The 25,454-nt window shown below is 42.8% G+C and overlaps 1 protein-coding gene across 1 annotated transcript in view; it reads right to left on the bottom strand.

The window, feature by feature from the left end:
* Nucleotides 1-16,779: 16,779 nt before the first annotated feature.
* Nucleotides 16,780-25,454, bottom strand: part of SLC35F2 (solute carrier family 35, member F2) — a 15,435-nt gene continuing 6,760 nt past the window's right edge. The window contains exons 5-8 of the mRNA XM_009335283.1: nucleotides 23,658-23,814; nucleotides 22,795-22,847; nucleotides 21,964-22,118; nucleotides 16,780-18,083 (exon numbers count right to left, since the gene is read on the bottom strand). Of these exons, the coding sequence (XP_009333558.1) occupies nucleotides 17,865-18,083; nucleotides 21,964-22,118; nucleotides 22,795-22,847; nucleotides 23,658-23,814 (584 nt within the window). The 3' untranslated portion in view covers nucleotides 16,780-17,864. The remainder of the gene's footprint in view (nucleotides 18,084-21,963; nucleotides 22,119-22,794; nucleotides 22,848-23,657; nucleotides 23,815-25,454) is intronic.

Below are 25,454 nucleotides of genomic sequence, written 5' to 3'. Positions count from 1 at the left end.
CTCTATATGGGCTTTGCATATCAGAAACAAAAGCCGGCTCAACAAGCCTGGATCTTGCCATGCCTCAATGTGATACTTCAGTGACTTTTTATGCAGTAGTAATTTCAATGGTACACATTTCTGGAAGCCCCAAAATAAGGTATCTGCAAAATGACAAATGATTGTCCTTCCCTCTACTCTCTTGGGCTGAAAACAATGTGAGAAACTTCCCATTTCCTACCTACAAAGTAGATTTGTTGCTAGAAGAGCTGGATCTCAATTTGAAACATGAATAAAACCTTCAGATCATCAAGTCCAGCTCTCTGCTCTTGCAGGATTTTATTTGGAGAAGGGTTCTAAGCCAGTTAAATCAACATACATTTGGATTTGGAGCTTGCCTTTATTTTTCCTCTTGTTCTGGTTTCAAAACACCAAAGGTCAAAGGTGTGCTACCACTGTGAATTCTTGCACAAATAGGGAAGACTCAGATCCCTGTGTGTTGTCAGCACCATGATTACTTTGCAAAGAGCCTGTGGAAGTTTTAAGTGGAGAAACAAAGTTGGGTTACTATTGCCAGCTTCAAATATTTAAATATCATGAGTCAGATTCCCCCAAATCCAAACAAACAATTTTCTTTAAATAGCAGCAGCTAAGGAGCTCTCTTGACTTAAGCCATTACCATTCCTTTGGATCACATTTCCTCTGCAAGCACAAGGGCAAGAAACTTACTTTTTGTAAAAGGCAAGACCCTCACCTCATCTCAGATCTCCAGGACCCACAGGTCTAAAAGCTCCCAAGGTGACTAAAAAAATCACAGGCATAGTGCTAAATGAACCTGTCTCCAAATGCTGCTTTGGTTTCCAAGTGCATTGACTTGGCATCTGGGTAAGCATTGGGTTTCTTTTCTTCTCTTTTCTTCAGCGCTCTTTTGTTTCACATACAGGGGAAAAAACAGTGTTTTTTCAGAGGGTACTGTGATAACATCCTTGCAAGTAGGTCCAGAGTCTCTCTTCCCCTTTGAAATGCCTTAGATTATGAGATACTTTCAAGTTAAAAAATTTCCAGGGAAGGAAATTTCTTCAGAAGTGTCCTTTGAGTCAAAGATAAAAGTGATGCCCAGCAGGTATAGGCTAGCAGTAGTCAAAGAAAAGATCAACTCCCAGCAGAAGCTGTGAAATTCACTCCCTCTAGTTCTGCTACTGTATAAGACTACACCATTCTCTATTCCTAATCTTTTTTTTTTTCCTATCCACTGGTTGTACCAATAAATGTGCAATAAATCTGCCTTTCTAGCGTAATTATCCCGCTGTTTATGATGTTTTCCCTGAGAACAGGACTTAGACCACCAAACATTTCATGCAGTGACCCAAGCTCCATCAAGAGGTGACACACCTGGACACATCTGCAGCAGGTGGAGCACACCCCAGGGCTGTGGGAGCGGGCACCAGCTTGGAGCTCAGGAAGTTGATCTTCAACTTACAGGTTTAGCAATGATCTTCTGATACATCAGTGAGCATTTAACATCTTCTGCCTTGGTAAATCTGAGATTTTCAGAAAGTTCATTGGTATTCTGTGGAGTTATACATTTGGATGCAATGCTATGAATATAGGAAATGCTAAGATTCTTTTGCAGAAAGGGGAAAATTAACCTGGAAAGGCAGGGTAAGCATCCCGACCAGGTACCAGGTGAGAGGCTGGTGGTGAAGGGAGTGTTTCTGAGAAACCTGTGTTTATCTCTTGCAAATCTGTATTACCATTTCAGCCCATATTCCTCATCTGCCCTCATGCCAACCATGTTGGTTCTCACTCTAATTTAAACCTGGGGCAAGCCAAGGAGAGAAGCTCAAGCTCAGGTCTGTGCCCACAGCTCTCTAATGCCACCTCCAGCTTCCCCGAGAAAGCCAGGTATGCAGAGAGGAGTGACACACAGCCACCTGTTCCAGTAGGGCAAATTATAATCCTGGATTCGTTGGTGCTACAACGTAAAATCAATGTTGCACATTAAAGGGTCCTTTAATGGACATCAAGAAGGAAATGTCATTCTTGTCTGGCTAGGTAAATTAGCTTTTAGAAATTAACTACATTGCTAGCACATCTCTAACTCACAGTCCTTTAAGATTGTTGAGGACCAGACCATTCATAAACTACTTCTCATCTTTAACTCCAGAAGCATTTACAAAGGAAGCTGGTGTCTTCCTGTCCCCCTCTAATACCTGGGGAACTTGAGTTTGGAAGATCAAATGACATTCCCCAGCCACCTAACAGTCCTGTGGCAGACTGAGTCTCCTGGCTCAGCTCCTGGGGTCCCTGCTATCAGCACAGCTGCTCAGACCATGACAGTTTCATTGTGTTATTTGAGAAGCTGTAATAAAATAGCTTATTTCCATGTTTTCTAAGTAACCCGTACTTCACACACCCCCATTGTGCCAGTATTGCAGGCAGAAACCCAATAAGCCTGTGCTGACTCCTGTATACCCAAACAGCAACCAAACAATACCATAACCCCAGTGTGCTAAGTGGCTTTAATACACTTCTTCTAAGTTAACTAAATGTTGCTGATGTTCTCTGATAAATAAAAGCCCTATAAACTGTTCCCAGTGGTACAGTACTGATCAGGGAGAAGTGTATCTCAAGGCAACTCCTTTACACTGAAGTTTTATATCAAGAATATGCTGAAACTTCACCATAAATAATTAAATATCTTTCTAAAATATTAATGCAGTTTGTTGATGGCTTCTGTTTTGCTTATGGTGTTTCAAAGATGTTGACTGTAGGCAAGTATAGATCTTATCTCTGATGAAAAAAAGCTTTGAAAATAGTCTAACACCTTTGCAGTTGAAAGTCTGCAACTGAAAAGTCTTTCTCCAGACAGGGACTTTTAACTGACGTGTGCTGTCTGCAAGGCAGCACTCCTAAGGAGAAAGATCTAAAGATCAAAACAGAGCACAGTAAAGTCACTGCAAACAAATCTATTCGGTGTTTGACCAACTAATGTCAGCCACTTACAAATGACAGAAGTTTGACTCCATAAAGCCACTTCCAGAACCAGGCTAGCTTAGGTAGAGATGTTCTGAAGCAATAATTGACATTATTTCCAAACTAACTAATACAAAAACTGGTTATTCAAGGCACTTCAGTGCTGAGAAATCAGATAACAGACTATAGTACATCACTTTCCTTATTACAGTTTCCGTCCATTTAGGAAGAGCTTATGGGTATCAAGGCTGATGGTATCTAACAAATGAATACTATCCCAGTTTCTGGAGCCAGTCACGATGGTGCAGATAATTAGAACTGCATTTTTAAACCTGGAGAAATGTGACAATGCTTTTCCAATTATTTTTCTGTTCAGAAAGGTTGGAGGTTTCCAATCAGCTGATGAGGGAACGCAGAGAGGAATCTGGAGTATTCCAATCTCAACCCTCCGCCAAGCAGAGGGCACAAATGCCACAGCTCTGGTGCCAGCTTTATGAGTTAAACACCTGTCTAAGCTCACTCTTCTAAGGATGATCCCACTTGGCCATGAGCAACTTTTGTTGTGAGCCACATGCCCTCTGCTCCCAACAGCTCCAAGTCTATCCATCACTAATATTTCTGTGCTGTTTGTTGATGATGGCAGACTGGTAAAAGCAAGGGGCTTGTACTGAACACTAGGGATTTCATGTCAAGAAAAGAAGGTTTATATTAAAGGAAACAGAGAAAATTAAGTACAGGATCAAAATATCTTCTGCTAGCTTATAAGTTGAGTCCCAGATGTGGAAAAGTACCCCTCACATCCTTGCCTTTGTGCCAATGCAGTAAAATAACCACTTTCAAAATGCCAAAATTAAATTGCCTCCTGTTACTGCGGTAAACCTACAGACAAGCATTGCTAATCTGTTGTAGTGAAAGCAGGAAGCTATTGTTTGTGTTATTATCTGCTGAGCACAGATTCCAGCACTGCACACAACTGCAGGGCATTGGTATGCTGAAACTCGCCTGCTCTGGTGTTTATGTTAAATGGGTTCACGTTGTTAAGTACCAGTGTAAGTGGTCAAACTCATTATTCCCTCCTAGGAATGTGCTCTCTCTGTTTCAAAATGAGAAGGAAGTGCTTCTGTTGACTCCCACAGCTTCATCAGACACCCAGAGCAAGGTTTGCCTGCAGACCTGTCATTGCAACATGACCTCGAGTCAATTAGGCCATTTCAAAATAAAAAGAGAATGTTGAATATCACTGGCAGATGGTGGAGCTCTGTACTAAGTAGAAAAAGTCTACATACATTTCTGAGGAACATGAATGAAAAGAATAAGCAGATAAAACTGAAATGTTGCTAGACCTTGGAGCAGAAATGCGGTTTTCTGGGGCGAGTTCTGCCTCAGCTGGGCAGGAATAGCAGAGCAAGGAGCAGTGGCGTCAGAGGGGGTGTTCTCCTGCAGCCTGCCCTGAATCATGGTTCTGCCTGCATCACAGAGATTCCCAGCAGCCTCCGCTCACGACAGAGCCTAAGCAGAATAATCAAAGCCTTAAGTGCTTCATAGCTCAATCCATTTACCTCTATGAAGAAGGACGTGCATAGCTTCCTCCCCACCTCATACAGCACCAACCTTCAGTGGTGGTGGGGCACAGACCTTTTTCTGAGTGCCTGGTCCATCTTCCAAAAGGGCACTTTCAAAACTACCAAAGTACTTTCAAATTGCTTTTGTATAATACTGTTGGTCTAGGTTCTTATCTTAGTGAATTAGCATCAAAAGGTCACCACCTGATCAAAGCGCTGGAATTCACACTACTTTCCCTCTTTGCTTGAAGAAGCAAAATTATTAACTAGGTTATTAGAATAAAAACTTAACACTATATATATTCACAACAATTTGCTCCCACTAATTAATTTCTGACTGAATACCCTGCCAGAGGATCAACTTACTACTGAGATAGAAATCACAGCACAGAGAAGCTTAATTGGATGGGAAGAAGTCCCAGAAGGACACAACTCCACTGCATCTTGATGCCACGGACCAGGCAGAGCTTGAACCGTGTGAGCTTGTGCAAACGCAGTTGCGATACTTTGCTGGTGGTGGGGCTGTCATTGCAAGCATCGGAGCATGCACAGGAGTGTGTGTCCTTCATAATGAAGAGGGGTTTTAATCAGCTTTGCATCACCGAAGCAGGCAGGATTACATCTCAGCGACAGGCTGGTCAGGTGTTCAACAGCACTATGTCCATGCTGGGATGTCAGCGAGCCTCAGGTCTGCCTATGCAGGGCACATCCCCAGGGCTGGCCGTCACAGCTCTTGCTCAGGTGACTCCGAATTGCCCCATCACACCACAGCGTCCCTGCAAACAACCCTTGTCCGTGTGGCCTTCAGCAGCAGAGGGGGAAGGCAGTGAGGCCGAGGGTGGGCACCATGCCCATGGCCCTCATTCCTGGGGCCCACAGGACTGCTCAGGACTGCATCCCACCTGCCAGACCATGCTGCCAGGAGACACTGCAGAGAGATATGTCCATAGTCGGGCAGGACTAATCTTGCTATGGTTGACCGCAGAAAGGGGAGACCAACGCATACAAGTTCATTTCAGCCAGTATTAGTCAATCAAAGCAGGCATGTTACCAAAATTCATCCAGCAAAAGCATCCATAGGACAATCCCTTACTGGGAGAAATTAGACTGGCAGCTGTCATCTGGTCTCTCTTCCTTTTTTTAAGGGAAGACCATGAAGGATTTGGTCACAGGTCAGCACCTGTCCTGCACTGACCTGGCCATGACCAGTCTCGGTTTCGGTATGTGGTCAGTACTTCATGAACACGGATCCATCAGCTTTGTCTGGAGGACATGGGGTACAGTCCTCAGAGGAGGTCTTCCTTGAGGCTAAAGGTTGATCCAGTGATGAGTAACTCAACATGCAGCATCCCCAAATTATAATCAAAACTGAATATTGGATTATTTTAATGAAATTTCTCTGATCTGTCACTTCTGCTAACTGAATGGTGGTTAAATGACCTGGGGCAAACTGAGACAGTCCCTGTGGAAAACTTCATAACACTACCAGCAAACTAAAAAGCAAAATGCAGGTCTTCTTTAAAACAATCTTAATTCAGTTTGTTACAAAACTGACTCTGAGTTCTGCCAGCAGCCTGATAATGCTACTAAAATGCAGTTGTACTCTTTCACCAGACGAAAGGGTAGGAGTTCTTCAATTCTCCTCATTCAGTACTGAGATGAAAGGTCCTTTTCTTTACAAAAAAGTTGCTAGCTCTCAGTAGACCATAATCCTCATGTTGGAGTCTTAAGGTTAACAGCCTGGGTTGGGACATTTGTCTTTTGAAATGTCTTTCATGCTTGGATAAATCATTCCCTTCCCTTGATGCAGTATCTTTTTTCCTAGCAGTTATTCAAAAGCGATCAAAACATCTGTGAAGGAACTGTAGATGGGAGAGACAACAGACACCTCGAAATTGCAGGGAGTTTTGAAAACACCTACAGAAAACCCAGATGGGTGTTTGATGGAACATTTTATGTTTTATTAGCAACAGTCATAGTAGTTCACTGGAGCCTCTGAAATGACTCGCTCGCTCCTCTGGGTGACTTGTCTCTCCCTCATCCCAAACACTGCAGCCCATCGCAGCGGACAATACTGACTTTGCAGAGCAGCATTAAGGGATGAAAAGTGTGTGCTCTGCAAATTCACGGGCTGCCCTCTAACAAAAATAGACCTCCCTGAAAGAAAGCAAGGCCCAGGCATGCACATGGGCTTGACATTTAAGAGACTGTCATCACACTGGCATTAATGAAGTTTGCACTAACGCTCATCACTGGTTGTTCCTGGACGAAGTACGTGCAGATTCCTGGCACCCAAATGATTCGTTGCAGAAAGCACACAGCAGAGAGGAGCAAAGGACAATATAAAAGCAACCTGGAGCGTGAGTGCGATGGGCCTGGTACATTTACCCCAGCTCAGTCTCCTGAAATGTTGTCACAACAGGATCATGTTGTGCAGCCAGACCTGGGGACATGGAAGAATTGCTGGGTCCTCCCCCATTGACATTGCCTGAGCTATTGGTGCAGCTAACTTCTGCCACACCTTTCACTGGATGAAACATAGAAAATAAAACAGAGGTTGGCAAATCGTGACCTGTGCTGGCTGGACTTCCCCAGACAAATTCAGGGAAGACCAGCACAGACCAGCAGCTCATGCTGGAAGGCAGATCCATGCGGCCCCAGCTTTAAGGAAGGGAGTGTGCTGTAGGGACATGAGCTGTGTCACACCACCTGCGTGCAGGGCCAGTCAATGGGTCTTGAATATTTTACCTTCCTCACTGACTCCTGGATCCTGCTGTCCTGATCATCCATGTTGCTAAAAGGTCATTTCCCTCCCAGATAGTCTCTTGGGAGTGAATCAGTCAGCCTCCGCTGAAACCAAACTGGCACATGGTTCCTGGCAAGGGCCACTCCAGGTGGGCAGGGTGGACAAGGCTGCACCAGACTGGGCTCCCGCTGCCCTCTGCAGCCTCCCAGCACCCTCCTGGGGGACTTCACCCATCAGACAGATCCCCCATGCTTTCTGCCAGGGCATGTGAGTTGCATCCTCAATTTCAGGAGATAAAACCATTCTGCTGGCGGACTGCGACTCACCCTTCACACCTTTTCAGACTCTACGCAACTAAAGAAAACCCCAAAATAATAACCAACATCTTAGAGCCACCAGGGATTTCCACAGATCCCAGGGAAGACGAGGGATGAGTACTATGCAAAGAGGACGCAGCCGCCAGCTGTAGGCACAGCCAGCCCACAGCGGTGTGGCCACGGATGCTGTTTGCTGTGCTGAAATGGCCAAAGGGCTCACCCAGCGCAGCGTCTCCTCCAGCTGCTGCCATTCCCATTCAGGGACCTGCTTTTCTCAGTCTTTGGTGAACACGCAGGGATGTACTGCCACCCGCCCCCAGCACCCTGCCTTGGGCAGTCTCCGCTCCACACCACTCTGGGAGACCACAGCTTGAGCACCAGCCAAATTACATGATGTTTCACAGTTTCTGAAAAAAAACAAGTTACTGCAAGTCTGTGTGTGAGGAAGCACACCTTGGTGGAGGGTTCCTTTTGTTCCTGCTCCCTTCTTTCTGCTAGACCAACCTGCCAAAGAAGCTGATTTTTATATTATTTGGGTAAGAAAAGCAGAGAAATATATTCATAGCAAGCAAAACAGGAAAAAAAAAGCAAATACAAGGCAGAGGTTAAATTTAGTGTTTTTCTGGTGTTTGTCAGATCCCTCTACACACAAGCTGCAGTGAAGCTGGGAATGCCTTCCTCTTTGCAGAAGCAAGACCTCAGCTGTGGTTGAACCTGCAGCTCCATCTGTGCCACTGTGCCCTTGGCTTAGGGACCAGAAAACAGCCTCTTCATTTACTGGTACGGACACAGCCATAAGGTTGTGCCAGTGACCAGGCTCTGGGAAAATGTGTCTCATACAGTGTTTTGCATCCTGAGTTGATGCCTCCCAGACAGAAGCCAGTCTGTCAGTCTTACATAGCAACCCTGCACCTTGCGTCTGTACAAGGTCCTCACCAGGATGGAGGGCTGAGGTGACTCCAAATCCTGCCGCGTGTTCCTCACCCCCTGCTGCAAATCCCTTCCAGGAAAACTCGTCACCTGTGTATTTCAAAGTGGGCCCCAGAAAGTGAGGCTGGACCCAGGTTTCACTGCAGTTAAGATAATTTGGGGCCCTGTACCTTCACCCTGTCCTCACAAGCACAGACCGATGCTGCTGGAGAGCCCATGACAGCCCATTGCCATGGTGGATGCTCTTTGCAGAGACCAAGGGACACCCACCTTTGGCAGATGATGCTCCACTGGAAACTGAGATCCTGAGAAAACCACACCAGCTGCAATGCGTCCCAGCCAAGGGCCAGGCTCCCACAGGTCCTTCCTGCTGCCCTGGGGGAAGCCCCATCGCAGCTTCTGCAAGGGTTAGGGGTGGGAAAGTGGTGCCTGGCACCCTGCCCTGCCTCCCCGTGTTTCTGTGCAAACAGAGCAACCACGCACTTCCTGCCAAACACCTCCCTTAGACTAAGGAAAACAACCAGAATAAGAGCAAAATCTCTCTGACAGAGCACAGTGTGTGGACGCCGTCCACGAGCTGGTGCAACACAGAGATAAGATGGCATCTCACATCTGCATGCGTGAAATTCATAGGTAGTCCTCAGATTGTATCTAGCTAATGCAGACATTTCTCATGTTAGCATGACTAGACAAACACTTTAGGAAGAAAAGAACCGTATCTTTGTGCACGCTGATTCCTGTTTCACTAAATTCATAACCTTAATATCGCATTAACACAATGTGTACGTGTATGCTGTAATTGCATTCCAGCTGCCTGAATGCTCCTCTTAATTTAGTCATGCCACTTTAGCTTTGTTGTGAGTTATAAAACATTCTTGCTCTCAAGAAACAAATTAATTTACAGATGTTACAAGAGATAGGATTACCCAGCAGGATTTCTTTCTTTTTAACACATGCCATGCATAAACTTTATTACAGAAAGTAATTTCTTCAGGGAAGTCCAACAGGCACTTACACTAATGGTAGAGGGAGACAAATTACAAAGATTTTTGAGCTTCAAGGAGCATCGCAGTCTCCTCACAACTGATTTGAAGGAGCTCTGCTGCAAACACTAGAGCAAAGCAAGAACACCAGGGGGTGTTTTATTGGCTCAATAGTTTGAAGCTGAAACCTAAAACATTCCCCACTTTGTTACAAAGATCTGTGTATGGATGAGCTATATCTGGTTTATTAAATAATATTTATTTAAATAAAAATGAGTTAAAGCAAAAGCAATCTTTTCTGGACTACTGGCAAGCAGCCATATTCTTGTGCAGTCCTTTTCCTGCCACGTTTACCCTATTTCAAATCACCCCCTTGGTCATGCATTTACTGAGTCACATTGTTATGCTGTGAAAGGTGCACTTTTGCTTATCAGAGTGCTGTTCCTAATTAAAATAATTAGATGCGGTGTCAATAGATGGTGCTGAAGAGCACCAACATCGCCCTGGACTGCTGTAGCGTCAAGAATATCCCTAAATTGCAACCGCTGTCGTTAGCTGCTGTTTATATAAACTTTCAGTGACCTGTACTTTTGGAGATACTGCACTGTTTCCAGCCATCAGTACATAATGAACTTTGGTATTTCTATAAAAACATCTTAACATTCTTAAATAAACATGAAAATTTTATTTTGTACAATAATAATATGTCTCTATATTAGCCATCTTCTTTAATGCCTTCTTTGGAAGTTGTCTGTAATGTAGTTTCAGTATACATTCTCTGTTCTTTTGGGGTACTCTGGACACTCTGACACTGTGATTTATGAGAACAAAACACACCTTTCACCTGTAGTCCCAGTGATCTTTCTGCCTTGCTGCGCAAGCTCTGCTCATGGTATTGACAGCTAGGGAGACCGGCTGGAGACGAGCTGGTGAAATAAAGTTTATTTTGAATAGGGTGATGCCATGGGCTTGAGTTTGGTGATACTGACCCCAGGCCATACAATTAAGGTGAAAATATCACAACTGTTCCCAGCTGGTAGCTTAACAAAAATACATCAGTCCTGAAGGGCATGGGAACCTGCACTTGGAGGCTGTGTTCTCTCAGAGGACTCTGAGAACTGTAACTTTCTCTCTTCACTTTTTATATATCCAAGAACCAGCTCATGAAAACATTCAATTCTCCTACTTCCAGAAGAGATGAATTCGATATTGCTTTGGGAATTTAATATCAAGATATTAAAGAGATGCTGCAACTTAACTAAAACCTACACATTTGATTCTAAGCAATTGGATGCAATGTGTTGACCTGTGTTGTACAAGAAATCAGATTTTTCCTTCTGGCTCTTTTCTATAAAATCTATAACTTTCAGTCTTGAATGCTCTTATACAAGAGAAAAATTAAATTGTATCAGGAGAGGAGTGAAGGATGCACACTTTGGATACCACTGCACACAAATCTTGTTGAACCAGCCATGGACTTCCCATAGTTGCTAAGCAGATCTCTCTGTACCTTTCATCTCTCACATAAACTATAAAACGTTCAGCTTGGATAGCCCGTTACTACAAACACCAATGCCCATTAGAACAGGGCATTGCACTTGGTTGGGGTCTCTGGACTTCGCTTGGTTCCACCTAAAACTAGGCACCCAAACCAAGAAATCTCAATACATAAATACTGGCATCTCCAAGGCGAGCTGAATTGCTCCCTCCCAGGACTGGAAAGAGAGAGCTCAGGAGGGCGAGACTCCAACACCTCGGATGCTGTTTGTCTGATGAGTATAGGTTTAGGTGTAGCCCCAAGTTAAAAATTAAATGCTGTAACATCACAGCTCATCAGATTCTCATCAGGTCTAACACTTAAATTGCTTAACATTTGAATTTTGGTGGAAGACCAAGACAGTTCCAGGATCCTTCACTTCGCATTTTTAGGAATCTCTGTCTGCTTGCTCAAAATTGCTCATGATTGATCATGTAGCTTGTGCAGCTTCTCTCTGTCAAACTTCCTAAATTGCTTGAAATATATATTTACAAGACAGATGTGTATAACTCAGTGAAATATCCCACAATACATAAAGTGTGACTGAATGGTGCTGACAAGAACTGATATGCTTGTCCCAGACATCGCATCATATAGAACTGAGTACGTGCGACTTAGGAAAGGTCAAAAGTCCTAAAATAGCTGATGTCCAAAAGCTCATCCTCTCCCTCAAACTCTAGCACAGATAATGCCACCACTCAATTACTGCCACACTATTTTTTTCTTTTTCCAACACATCATGACATTCTGATGCCAGATAATTTTTGATGTAACCAAACCTTGGAGGGAGGCTGGATGTCACACATTTTTATTTGGATACTTGGGTTTAATGCAAGTGACAGCTGGATTTTTTCGTCAGCTTATTCCAATGTTAAAAAGATACATGTTAAAGACCCATCCATGCACCTTCTCTCAGAGGTACCAGATGATCTGGCATACGCGATTCATTAACAGAACATTTGTTTCTCCAGGAGCAATACATGTGTCACTTGTGCTCTGAAGCGATGCATCTTTCTTAAAGAATCTGCACCTACTTCCTTCTGATCTGTGGGACAGACAGAGGGTAGGTGTGGTATATCTGGACCCCATCCCACGCAGAGCAGGTTCGGGGGTCCAGTACCCCGTGCTTAGAACTTTGCAAGGCCAGGCTTCAAGTACCTCTTCTGTCCAGAGCCTGGACCGCACCGCGGTGCCAGTTTGTGATGCAGAGCCCTTTTGCAAGTCAGCTTTGCCTCCTCTTCACCCAGGTAGCCACTCCAGAGGAACAGGAGTAGGAATTTAGGGTGAGGAAGGGTAGGACACCAGGCATGCACAACTACCGGCACGTGCCTGGCCACTCTCCCAGGCTGCCAGAAGAGCCCCCTGCATCCAGTGGGGTCACAACGAGAGAAACCAGAGCCTTGCATCACGGGCATGGCAAGGCCATGGGGTCATTGACAGAAGGATTGACAAAAAATATCAACCTTGTCCTCGCCGAAAGCTTGGAAGACCTTCCAGAGCTTCTTGGTGGCATTAATACACATCTTAACGTTAGTTACCGACAATGTGGCACGAAAATCTTTTGTATGATGTTAAATCACAGCCTGTGTCTATGAAGCAAAGTTTTAAAGTTTTCAGTTCAGAATATAAGCCAGCCAAATCACTAAGCTGTCCCAGTGTAAGTGATGGGGAATCTGAGCTGGCATGCTGCCCCGCACTGCTCCCCGCTCCTTTGCAGCTCAGCAGAAGTCCTGTCCGGCCCAATTCATTTGAATCGGATTTACAATCTACTATTATAGTCATATTTTAAAAGCCTTGGAAGAACAAATCCATAGTTAATGGGATGTGTTTGTAATCTCACAGGTGTTTTACACAATTCTGATTTCAGTGGTCTATATATTAAGATTAGTTACTGCCTGTGCACTCACACCATGCCACAAGATGGTCCTGCGTTTTGAAGATTAGCCAAAGTCTGAGTCAATACATACTTCTATGTACTTTCAGATAAAACCTACATTATGTTACCATTGATTATACCACTAATGGAGAGAATAAAATACTATTCCCTCTCAAAGGGAGCATTCTACATGGGAGGGAACTGAGTATCCAGATTAAAATTAAAATTAATATAAACCTGGATATAATACTGTGTTTAGAAATATAACATACTACACTGCCACAAGCATGATCTTTGTCCTGTCATAGTGACAGTATGGAATAATCACCTAATTAAAACATTTTTGTGGTTGCACTACAAATATAGTGGCATCCAGACTTCAATAATCAAATGTAGGTGTTTCTCCCTTGATGCTGCTGCAATGGAGAGTTAATAGTCTTCAAACACAGCCTGTTGATGCTGATGGGTTTAAGAAGCACAAAACCTTTAGCGAACTGTTCATGCAATAATCACCTACAGCAAAGAGATCTGAGGGGTGATCTATTTCCTTTCACAATCCCTCAAAAATGTAACCTCTAAATAATATTTCTACAAATTCTCAGAAGACATTGTCAAGGATACACTATTTCTTAACATGTAAGCAAGATCTAATCCTTACTTTAATTCAGATTCGTAAGGTGGGATAACTGCCATTCCTCACGTCTGGACAGCCGTAGCATTTTCTGCCCCAGACAAATACACAACAGCTAGTTGTCCTGGTTTCGGCTGGGATAGAGTTAATTCCCTTCCTAGTAGCTGGTACAGTGCTGTGTTTTGGATTTAGGATGAGAACAAAGTTGATAACACACCGATGTTTTAGTTGTTGCTAGGTGGTGCTTACAGTATCTACCGACTGAGAAGGCTGGAGGTGCACAAGAAGCTGGGAGGGGGCACAGCCAAACTGGCCAAAGAAGCATTCCATACCATGTGACGTCAGGCTCAGTACAAAAACGGGGGGAAGCTGGCCGGGGGGGGGGCCGCTGCTCGGGGACTGGCTGGGCATCGGTCGACGGGTGGTGAGCAATTGCACTGTGCATCACTTGCGTTGTGTATTATTATTATTATTACTACATTATTATTATTATTATTATTATTATTATTATTATTATTTTATTTCAATTATTAAACTGTTTTTATCTCAAGCCACGAGTTTTTCTCACTTGTTCTCTTCCAGTTCTCTCCCCCATCCCACTGCGGTGGGGGGCGGGGGGTGAAGGAGTGAGCGAGCGGCTGTGTGGTACTCAGTTGCCAACTGAGGTTAAACCACAACACTAGTGGTTATCTAATTTAGCAAAGATTATTGTCCAATCAAAGCAATATTGTAGATTAACATTTGAACCAGGTGCGCTTTTATTTTTTGGCACAGAAAAGCTCGTAAGTTCTCCTGATGTTTTCCAATACGTGCTCTACCATTCAATACATCGCTCATTTGAAATGAGTGAAGCAACGCCACCACAACTCAGCAATGAGAAAAAGACCAGCAAGTTGGGTCCAAAACATCCCAAATAGGCAAACGTGATTTCTACTTCTCACATGGAAATCTCACTAAAAAAATATTCTTGGGTTAGGCAAGCCCTCTCTGAAGGTAGCTGTAGAACCACCCCTAACGTCCTTCCTGTGCGCAGGGCAGGGGCAGGCTCCACTCCAGATGCCGGGGAGCACTGCTCAGGTCCAGGGGAGAGCGGGTATAGGTATAGGTATAGGTATAGGTATAGGTATAGGTATAGGTATAGGTATAGGCAGGGGAGGCACGGCCCCACAGCGAGACCTGCCAGGGGAGTGTGGCAGCTGGAGGGGCCCTGGCGGGAAGCAAAGGATCAACCATTTTCAGAACAACAGGACTCGGTACCTTCTTCACCAACAAACAGGGCTTCCCGAAAGCTTCCTGCTCCCATCAGCAGTTTCTCCTCTAAACAGCCCCAACGTGTGGCCCACCCCTTGCCTGTAAAAGGGGTAGAAGCCATGGAATGGCCTCTCTTTTTATCTGTTTCTTTCAGTTGCTTGCTGACTCGAGTCCCTGCCTTTGGCATTTTGTTCTGCCACTTCCAAATACCTTTTGGGCTGCCACCTCTTCCCTTGTCTGGGCACAGGTTGCTCCAGATCTGCACTGTTGCAGATGCCTGACCCCACTTTGTCCACCCCAAATGTGCTGTAAGAGCTTGTGCTACTTGGTGCTAATGGAAATCCTCCAGGGATGTCCCGGGGGAAGATGCCACATCCCCTCCTGTTCATGCCAGCACTACGGGACACCAGTCAAGCAACATCCTCTGGTGGAGCTGCTATAACATTAGCAAGCTGGTGGGCTTTTGTTCCTTGCTTTGGCACAAAGGAAAAACCTCCCCCTGCTTTTCTCTCGATGGGAACTATCAGAAGGGATGCTGTGAACTTAGGAGCTAATGCATCTTTACTTTTTCCGTTTTCCAAGGTAATGCTTTCACCTGCTGATGCCAGCCTTTGATTGACCACACTTTCCATTGCACTTCTATTATAACTCCAGCTTCTGCCTCATGCTTTCTCTTCCTTGCATAGCAATTCACAGTTGCTGCAGGCCACGTGCAAAGGGCCCTGCTATTTTTCCTGAGGTGCATAAAATGAGACCGATTTTCATGCCGCACTGCACATGGGACGTGCAGACACAACAAAGCGCTCACTGGACACACGCAGCTGTTTTAGCAACCACCACAGAGTTGCTGAAACGCCACCCGGTGACCACAGAAAGAACATGCTGCAGGCTGGGCCATAAGCTTCATCTGGGATTCATCTCATCCAATTTTAGCTGCGTAAAGGTTAAGCATGAAAAGTAATCACATATGGCCCCACATGGTCATCAGGGAAGTGTGGAGTGTTTCAACCATAGGCTGCAGTGCCCTTTCAGAGATCACAGGGCATCTCATCTGGCCTCCACAATCTGCTCCAGGTCACAGGTCTCCTCTAGATCCTGGGTCCTATCTACCAGCCCCTAGAGATGCCACAGACTCCATAGGGTGTCTCAGTTGACACTGCGGCAACTGAATCATGCCCCACAAAGGGGCACTTTAGACAGGACGTCAGCAACTTTTTTGAACAAAATACGTAACTAGCTACATTTAGGAGCTGAATCCCATCATGAGCCAATAGGTGCAGAGTTCTGGAACATTCACCTATAGAACTATAGGTTTGCTTGCTGTTTGCTTCATTACTGCACATAGTTAACTAATCACACAGGTAACAGTGGGTGGGACTTAGCTCCAGGTTGTAGGCAACTAAAATTTGGTATGGAGAACTACAACTTCATTCAGATGGCTTCTCTTAGGTACCTACTGCCATGAGATTTCCTTACCCCACCTGGTCTCCAGCTGCTTGTTCAGCTTTAAATGTATAGATGTCTATAAATGCACCAGTGTAGGTGTCTTAATCCATCACCCGAATCTTACTCCAGTGGTAAAGCAAAAGATAACTGGGCTCAAATGCTTTTCATAAAACTTCAGCACCTCTTCACCCTTCTGTGCATGAAATGCTCAGTGAAAAGGCAATGTTCATTGCTGTAGTATCTGCTGAACATTTGTTTTGCTATCACTAAATAAAATCAGGTAAGATTCTTGCTGAATTATTTTGCTTGAATAAACTACACTAAAAGTACACAAAACTAGTCTGTGTTGTCTGATCACCAGTATCTTCAGAAAATGTCATATTTAGTTCTTATGGCAAAGCTCAGCCATTAAAAGAATCATTTGGTCAGTAAAATCAATTAATATAATTTTGAGCAATAAAGAATTCTAGCTTAAAAAAATAAACAAACCAAGAGCCAACTCTTCAGCTGCTGAAAACTTTATTCTGTTATTTCATACACCTGAGCTATGAAGGCTTGTACAAAAAAATAAAATAAAATCCCAGTATGGTTTTACTGATGTTAAAACTGCAGCCTCATATTTTTTAATCATTTATTGTAAGTATGAAGAGGGGGAGGAAAACTGCCAATGAATCTACTGAAAGCACTTAACCTTTTGGAGATTATGTCATTATTGTTGCAATGAGGATTGACTAAGATGTTTCAATTTTTTTAAGAAATGCCAATTTTCTTCAAATCTTCCTGCAGAAATGTGTCCCATTGCAGGGAGAAATTCACTGAGAAGTGAACTTCAGTTCAAACCCTTTTGCTGTCTCATCCAGAAAAAAAATCCTTCAGTTCTTGCTGAACAGAGCAAGGGCCTGACTTTGTCTCCTCCACCTAGTGGGAATGCACCAAACAACAGGCCACTGAGAGAGGAAAAGAAGGGCTTATAAAAACACATATTAAAACTTCCTTTACTAGCAAAATTCAAAATAAAATACTTGTAGCAGCCCCAGCTGCGACAGGGAGTGCAGCAATATGAAGAGATGAACATTTGGGTGGAATGTAAGACCAAATCCTCCAGCGGAGGAACGAAGTCCATCAGTACATGGAAGGTATATGTATGTAATATGGCTTGCAGAACTCGATCCTGTGAGAAGCTGAGTGGCTTTTGCAAGATGCTATTTGAAGGTACCCGGCACTGAGGCGTGGGAACCATGAAGCCTTCAGATAGCATCTTGCAGACTTGGGTCCCTAATGCAATATAAAACATATTTGCTCCAGTTAGTGACCTGAGAGCATGCTTTGGCTTCGTTTTTCCCCCAAGCATTTGCTGTTAAGTTAATTAAGCATTTCAAAATAAGAGTCTCTCACTTCCCAGAGACTCCACATAAATACTACTCTCTCTTCTTCTAAGGGCCAGATTTTCTGCAAGGGTAAATCAATACAGTTTCACTGATTAAGGATCTGGCCTTAAAAGTCTATCCAGTGCATTAAAACCAGCGCAGCATAACATATGCCTTGGCAGTAGAATTCTCCAGGTTAATATTTGAGGGAAATTTAGCAGTAAAAAAAAAAAACACCTCTATTTTGAAATGCTGCCATTTCTTTAATCGGTGCTGACCACCACAGTTTCTCCTCTTGTGAACTGTACAGTTATGGTCGGAGTTTCACTGTCATTCTCCTCGAGCTTTAGTGCAGCGTTGTCCAAGCCGGTGCTTCTGGGCTGTGGCAAGGCAGTGGGTTCTGCCGTCCGAGTTGGAGTGGAGCAATACAAGATGAAGCCCACCATGATGATAACAAAGGACAGGATATAAAGACCTGAAAACTGGCAGAGGAAAGGAAGAGATGCATTAAGGCTTGTCTGATGTAAAAACATGTCAATGCTGCCTTGTTTTAAGAATGTGAAAGGTTCCCTTCCTTCTAAAAATTATTTTAATGAGGATTATCACCATGATCTGTATTCAGGTCTGAAAATCAAAATTCAACAGCTCCATTCACTGATAGACTCAAGGTGCTGGCTGGTTTTCTCTGCATCTCATCCTCAACACTGTTGGACAGGGAGTTTCCTTAGGTCTGCATATAAGAATCTTAACAGAGAGAACAAATGGCTGTAAATATGGTGATACTGAAGGATAGTTGTTTACACACGTGAATGCTGAAACATTGTACCCCTAAGAGAATTTTGGTTCAGCACAGCCAAAGATTTCAGGTCCTGGCAAGAGATGAATCCCTCTGTCCTACTGCAAGTCACCAGAGCAGCTGGTTCTCTGCACAGCTCTCTTAACCACCTGCAGAGCTAGATAAATGTTATTACTGGACCAAAACCAGCTTGCTCTCTACACCCAGCAAGTCCTTGAAGAGAGGGAGACTGGGGCTCCTTTTACAAGATCGGCATTTGTGCTCTGTTAAGAGTGGTGTGAGGTAAGAGTATGAACTGCCGAGGTACATCAGGCATTTAATTCACTATCATTCACTTGCCTGTTAAAAGTCCAACAATTGCTGAGATTCATCCACCTTGACAGAAAAATAAATGCCAGATTCAATAATACAAAGTGTTCAAGCTGTCCACAACCACGAATACTTCTTTAGCAGATTTGTTGAAGTCCTCCATATTGCCTTTGCCAAACCACACTGATTAAACAGTAGGATGAAGGACACAGCACATCCTACATCCCACTGTCAATATTACCTAACCTCCTTAGCTTCCTTAGACATGCTTGAAAAATATGTTCTAGTTTATCAAGCAGCAGAGCTGGATGAAATGAATGGTAGAACCTGGACAGTGGACTCTGATCCAAAAAAGACTGAGGCATCTACAATTAAGGCGTTGCAATTCCTAGCTGGTAGTCACTTGGCTCAGAAACCCTTGGATGACACCATGTGAATGGAAAAGCAGACTGAAACACACTGGCCTTGTGATACATGCCCTCTTTCCTCACCTTGCTGGCTGTTCGCTCGGAGGAGCTTGAACTCAAGCATTCACTCTGCACAGGAGGAAGCACCAAGCTTTGAAGATGTCCTGACGGAGGCACCAGCAGTGTCCGTGGTCCTACCCCTGACTGACCCATTCCCATCAAATGGGCAGAGCTTGGGTCTGTATCAAGACACCTGCACAACTTCTCCAGAGTGCAACTAAGGCCATGAGTGAACATGTGCTTGTATGCAAAGACATGTGGCTGGCAGGTGAGACTAGGCGGTCACAGTAACTGCCAGACCCTCTCGTAGTGCGTACAAGGCAGTAGGTGTCTCTGATCCTGCTCAGAATTAATTCCTCCGCGAGTGGATACAGTCACCCAGCCAGGCTGCCAAAGCCATTGCAGCGTAGCTGTGATTCAAGGCCTGCCTATGCGTTTGCAGCTATTGACACAGGTGAACCTTAACCATGCTGCTCCAACTGTTCTTTTTCTTTTTTTCTTTCTTTCTTTTTTGGGGAGGGGTCAGTACTTTTCCTGGGTTTTCTTTTTTTTTTTTTTAATTTCAAATACTGCAGCAACTTCATTGCTTCAGACCCTGATTTTAGTTATACCTGTGCAGCTTATATCCCCATACTCACTATCAAGCCTAAAGACAACTTGAAATGTTACTGGAGGACTGTAACTCCATCTAGTGTCTGTATCTGCAGTAGACGCCCTTCCATAACAGTTTATACAACAGAAACATTTTGAGACCTTTTTTAATATCTCTTGAGGGATTACAGGTATCTGTATATAATGAGCTCATTAGGAACAAGCACAGCAAAGATTCATTATGCAGTAAAAGAAAAAAAAGGGCTTATCAAGACAGATTTGTGAAATTCACATTACGCCTTAAACAGACTCAACTGGGTCTGAAAAGTTGATGCATTAGCAAAACACTGTGCTCAAGTCAAAACATCATAAATTCCTGGGCTCAGTCTCTACTGCAGCCGCTGCAGGTCTGTGCTGCTTCTGTTTCAAAACAGGCTCAGACCACAGCAATTCAGAGCTCTCCGTGGCTTGCTCCGCTCTGCAGCCCAGCCAAGCCTTCAGTGGCTTGCTGTGAAATATCATCTGGTAATGGTGAATAGAGAGCGATTCCTTGCATTTTTGTTTGTAGATTCCTGTGTCCAGGGTGCTTTTTAATCCGGGAAATGTCCTGCCTGGTTTCTTTGCCCCGTAGGTAAAGAAACTATATGGTTAACTTGGCAATAAGATTTTCTACTGCTAAGAAGTGTTATGATAAAAGCAGTGTCAAAATCAGGCGCTCTCAGTTCTTGGTTCCTAAGCTATCTCAGATCCTCTGATTACTAAAGATGTGGTATTATTATTGCTCCCCTTTTTGCTCTTTCATTGTTTCTAACCACAGATACAAGTTCCTATTTTAATAAATATCTGAAATTCTCTCATAATACAACCCCAAAGTCTTCTCTAATTCATTTTTCCTCTTTGTTACCAGAATACCCCGCAGTTAGTAATTATGGGATGATCTGCTCCCAGAAAAACCTCTCCCCAAAATACGCTAAAAATCCTGAAGAATAAAAGGTTATTATATCCCCTCCCTTCCAAAGCTCTTGCTTACTTATTCCTCTTTACTATTATGAATATAAATTTATAATCACTTCTTGAGTTAAGCTATCTGGGTGCCAAAATACATGTTCGGAAGTGACTTAGAAAGGATTTTTTTAATTGTTAGAATGTAAGTATGGATCGCTTCCTACACTCATTTTTAATGGATGCTTTGTCGCTTGGAGCAAATTTTGGAACCCAAAACAGGGAGGAAGGCTGAGCTAAGAGGCTCTTGAAAAGGAAAATCTAGCTGTAGTCAGATCCTACCATTACCAGACCTCCACTGCTGGAAAATAAATTGGCCTTCATTTTCAGAAACAAATCTGACCTAAAAGCTTCTGGCTCTCCATAATGCTGAGAAGAAAGCAACCACATGGAATAATACAAATTAAGTTCTTAAGCAAAGTTCACAAGCTTCTCACTAAGCCCTTCCAGTCACTGAGCAATTGACTCCATTACTCCAATTGCTGTAACGAGCTAGGTTCCCTCAAATGATTCTGGATGAAAAGTGTAGGGTGGAATGAAATCTTTTTAGCACCGTCATTTAGCTTGAATAGACACTGCCAAAAATATTTGAGAGCGCAAAAAAAGTAACTGTTTTTGCTCTTTGGAGAGCATAGAGAATAATACATTTATCTGCATTTTTTTCAGTTCCTTTAGTCTCACCTCAGCAGTAGTACCGAGAAAGCTTGATTCTTCTCCCAAGATGTTGGTAATGAACAGATTAAATGTCTAAAAGAAAATATTAATTTCTGGAAATCAAGCCAAACTGATCCGCTCTCAGACACCAAATGCCTTTCAGGACAGGGAGGTTCAAAACCTCTCTTTGGTCACTTGGAGAGATAAACCAAATCTAGCATACAGTTCCACATGGGGCTTACGGCAAGAACTCTACCATTTGAACACCTCGGGAAGTTATTCACTATTTCTTAACATTAACTCTAACATATTTCATGAAGTGTGAAATTGTTTGAAAATCACTGTCCGCCTAATGGTGCGATGCTATGTAATTAACTAAGTATGAGTCCTTCTGATTGACATCTGCCAACGATGAATGATACAAGCTGTGGAAATGTACAAGTGCAAATGATTGTTCAGGGGATTTTGAGAACATTATGCTTTATTTATAATTTTGGAGCAAAAACATAACTGAAATTACAGCAAAAGAACGAAGGTACTTACCTTATAGAAAAAGAGGAAAAGCCCAAAGAACAGACTGTAGAGATCCGCAGTCAGAATACCCAGGTTGACTGAGGTTGCACTGGTAACTTTAATCACTACTGGCATGAAGCTATACAGCGCAAACATACACAGGGCAAAGGCTGTGAACAGTAATGCTGTAAAACAAGATGACAATTTACTCCTAAGGCACGGAATAATGATTTTAAAGAACACTGATATTCTTCAGATGCTTTAAAACCATGCATTTTTATCTTTTAGGATAAGGTTTCCTAAAAGATATGAGAATGTAAATTTAAGAAAAACATGGCAGAAATACTTCTTTTTCAAGACTACCCTATATTGCAAAAATTACGGTATCTATACAAGAAAGTTCTCATTCTTTCCTAGTTAACATAAAAGCTGACTGAAGAAATTTAGAGCCGCATTCCTTACTAACATATAGTTCTGTTGAGATCAAAATGTGTCACAAAATCCATTTTCCCAGTATTTCATTTAGGAAGGACAACAGAAAAATGTTCTTGTGATGTTCCAACACCAAGCATGTCTCTGATTAAACGGGTTTAATTATCACTTTTTGCAATTTATTTTGAAAAATGGTTTCATGCTATATGTAAAATGCAAAACCTGAGCTCAAAGGTTTTAATGTTCAATCCTGCAAACCTTATCTCTTTGCTGAGCTGCAAAGCTTGCAGAAAGTAAATTTGTGACAATATAATATGAATGCTGCTTAATATCCAGAGAAAGAAAATTAAATCCCCAGCATTTGAAGTCTAAATGATCATCATTTTGCAGTGTTCTGTAAAAAGGCACATCATTTTGTCATACACATACCAATTTTCCAGTTCCATTGAATTCTCATTATCTCCCTATGTTCCACAATGGCTCTAGAGTTAGAGAAAAGATATAATACAGTAAAAAAAAAAAAAAAAAAAGCATAGTGTATTCAAATAGAGAATTTAATTACCAGAATATATAAGAAACATTTTGATTTATAATCCCTTAATTTTTTGTTTGAAATTTTATTGAATGACACTAACTCCAACATCTAACAAGCATGAAAAAAGACTTGCAAATTAAAGTGCCTGAAAGTTAAGAGCACTTTTATTCAATTCTTATGCCTTCTTCCCAGGCTTTTTCATCCTTCAGAGATTCGGTTTTATTTGATATACCATTTGAAGAAATTATTAACTATAATGATGAGAAATGAGGAACATAAAATTCATTAGATATACTTAAGTGCATGTGGTCTGTTACTCTAATGTGGTTATTTATAAGAGTATACATGACTTCATTTTAAACTGAAGTTTAATATGGAAGACCTCCTGCTAACAATTATCTCCTAAACTTTTCCACAGAGAAAATCCATTAAGAAATACATTCCTGTGAACAGTCCTCAGCATACTGAGTGTCCTCATGAAGATCAACAAAATCAAAAATACAGCCAAGTACTGCATGTGTTCAATTGCAGGATTTCAGCTTTAGAATTGCTGTAATAAGATTAGTGCAAATAAAAAGGATATGAAAGGGATGCTGATCAGCAACAAAAATAAAATTCAAGTGGAAGGACTCCCATATAGGCCAAATGCAGACGTAACAAAGAATTAATTTAATAACAACATCATCATTTCATGGTAGACAAGCAATCATCTGTAGAATATTCTTAATTAGTTTTAAAATAAATATTAGATCCTTACAGCTGTAGACCGCTGATAATAGTCCCAAACAAGCCCACCATTCCTAGAAACTCCACTCTGCTCAGATTTTTCACAATGTATTCCTCACTCACATTAGAAATGGCATACAAAGAAGCACCAAGAAGCACTAAGACATCTCCAATCACCACGTCACTACCTGTACAGAAATATTAATCCACAATAAGGGTAATGCTGCAAACACTTTTTAACTTTCCTTAAAAAGACAAGCAAATTTATCTCTAACACCTCTATCTTCCTAGCGCCTTCCAGGGTAAGGGGAAAGGAAACATCTCTTCTGGGTGCAGATGAGTGGCTTGGTGTCTGAGCACAGACTCTGCTACCTGCTCACCTTCCCCGCACAGTCTGGAATGAGCTAAACCCAGCATTTAAACCTCATCCTGACCAAGCCACTGCTGTATAGTCTGGTCCAATTCTACTTCTGCTGACCTTAAGTCCCTTCTTAAGTCCCTTCTGCTGTAGGGACTTAAGAAAATTCCCAGTTAGAGATGCTCTCCACCTTTCTGAATATTGCCCCTGCTTTTGCAGTAAGGCCTGATTCAAGTCTTGCTAAAATCAGTCTATTGATTTCAGTGGGACCTGGACTCAGCTTCAAGTTTATGACAGGTCTTAAGTGGGCACTACAGATGGGTGGTATCATGTGTCCTGCTGCAATTTATTTATAGTGTGCAAATGGGACTCCCTGCGATACAATCACTCATCAAGTAAATGCCATTATGCATCAGCTAAATAGCAAGAGGATTGCTGTTGTTTAAATCCTTGAATTGATTTAAAATGTCTTTCCCCAAGCCGGTTGGCAATCACTAAGAAAATATGTCTGAAATATGAGGGTAAGCAGTAGTAAGGGTACCCAGGTCAGCGAATAAATCACAACTGTCTTAAAGTCTCAGAGAAAGAAGATTTCTCTCCCTCAGGACTGAGATACTTGTACCACATAGCACTACAGGTAAACCTCAGTTTGCCTTGATGTCTTACCTGCAGTAAGGCCCCAAAATAACGCCAAATAGGCTTATGTCTCTGCTGCCTGATGCAGGCAATGCCCCATTCCTCTCTCCCGGACATTTACCTTGCCTCATAGACACTGGCTCTGAAAATCCAAAATTCTTATTCAAAATAAGATCACTATGATATGGGTTGATTCAGGCATCTGTCACAGAGAAGATGAGACCTGTCCTCATCTGTGCCCAGCTGGATCCTGGTCCCCAAAGCCCAACCTCCCTGCCAGAGGTCCCAGGAATCCCAGCATCCTGCCCATGTCTCCTCTTGCTCTCCCGTCGTAAGCCCATGCTTTCCAGGCTGTGGCCTGTGGGCCTTGGGGATACCTGAAGTATTTCTGTTGGGTCTGCCAAAGATAACTTGGAGAAGTCAGCCTGCTCTTAAGTAACTTTTTATGTGCTATTTGTGCTCATAGAAAACTGCAAATCAGAGAAGTCTGACATGGTTTGCAGGGAGAGGCAACATCTTTTATTAGACCATCTCACATGATTAGTAAAAGTGAATGAGCTTTCAAGAATGAGGCCTTTCATCAGGTCTGAGGAACAGCAGCAAAATGTAAGCTTAACACAAGTGTTTCTCTTTTAAGGCGGGAGAAAGAATCCAAATCTACAAGCAAAGAAATTCCACAGCTCCCTATAAAATCAGCGTCTCCTCAGCCACTATCTCCTTGGACAAGAAATACAAATAGCAGCATGTCTTCTCCTCTTCTCTTTTAAAATAAAACTATATCCACTCCCCCTGCATTTGCTCCTCTTTCTCCTTTGCAAGTTATTGCCACTATCT

This window comes from Pygoscelis adeliae, unplaced genomic scaffold (assembly GCF_000699105.1).
Source record: "Pygoscelis adeliae isolate BGI_AS28 unplaced genomic scaffold, ASM69910v1 Scaffold142, whole genome shotgun sequence".
In the NCBI taxonomy this organism is placed as follows: Eukaryota; Metazoa; Chordata; class Aves; order Sphenisciformes; family Spheniscidae; genus Pygoscelis; species Pygoscelis adeliae.
The sequence above is the reverse complement of the archived record's forward strand: the minus strand, read 5'-3'. Positions and strand labels throughout refer to the sequence as shown.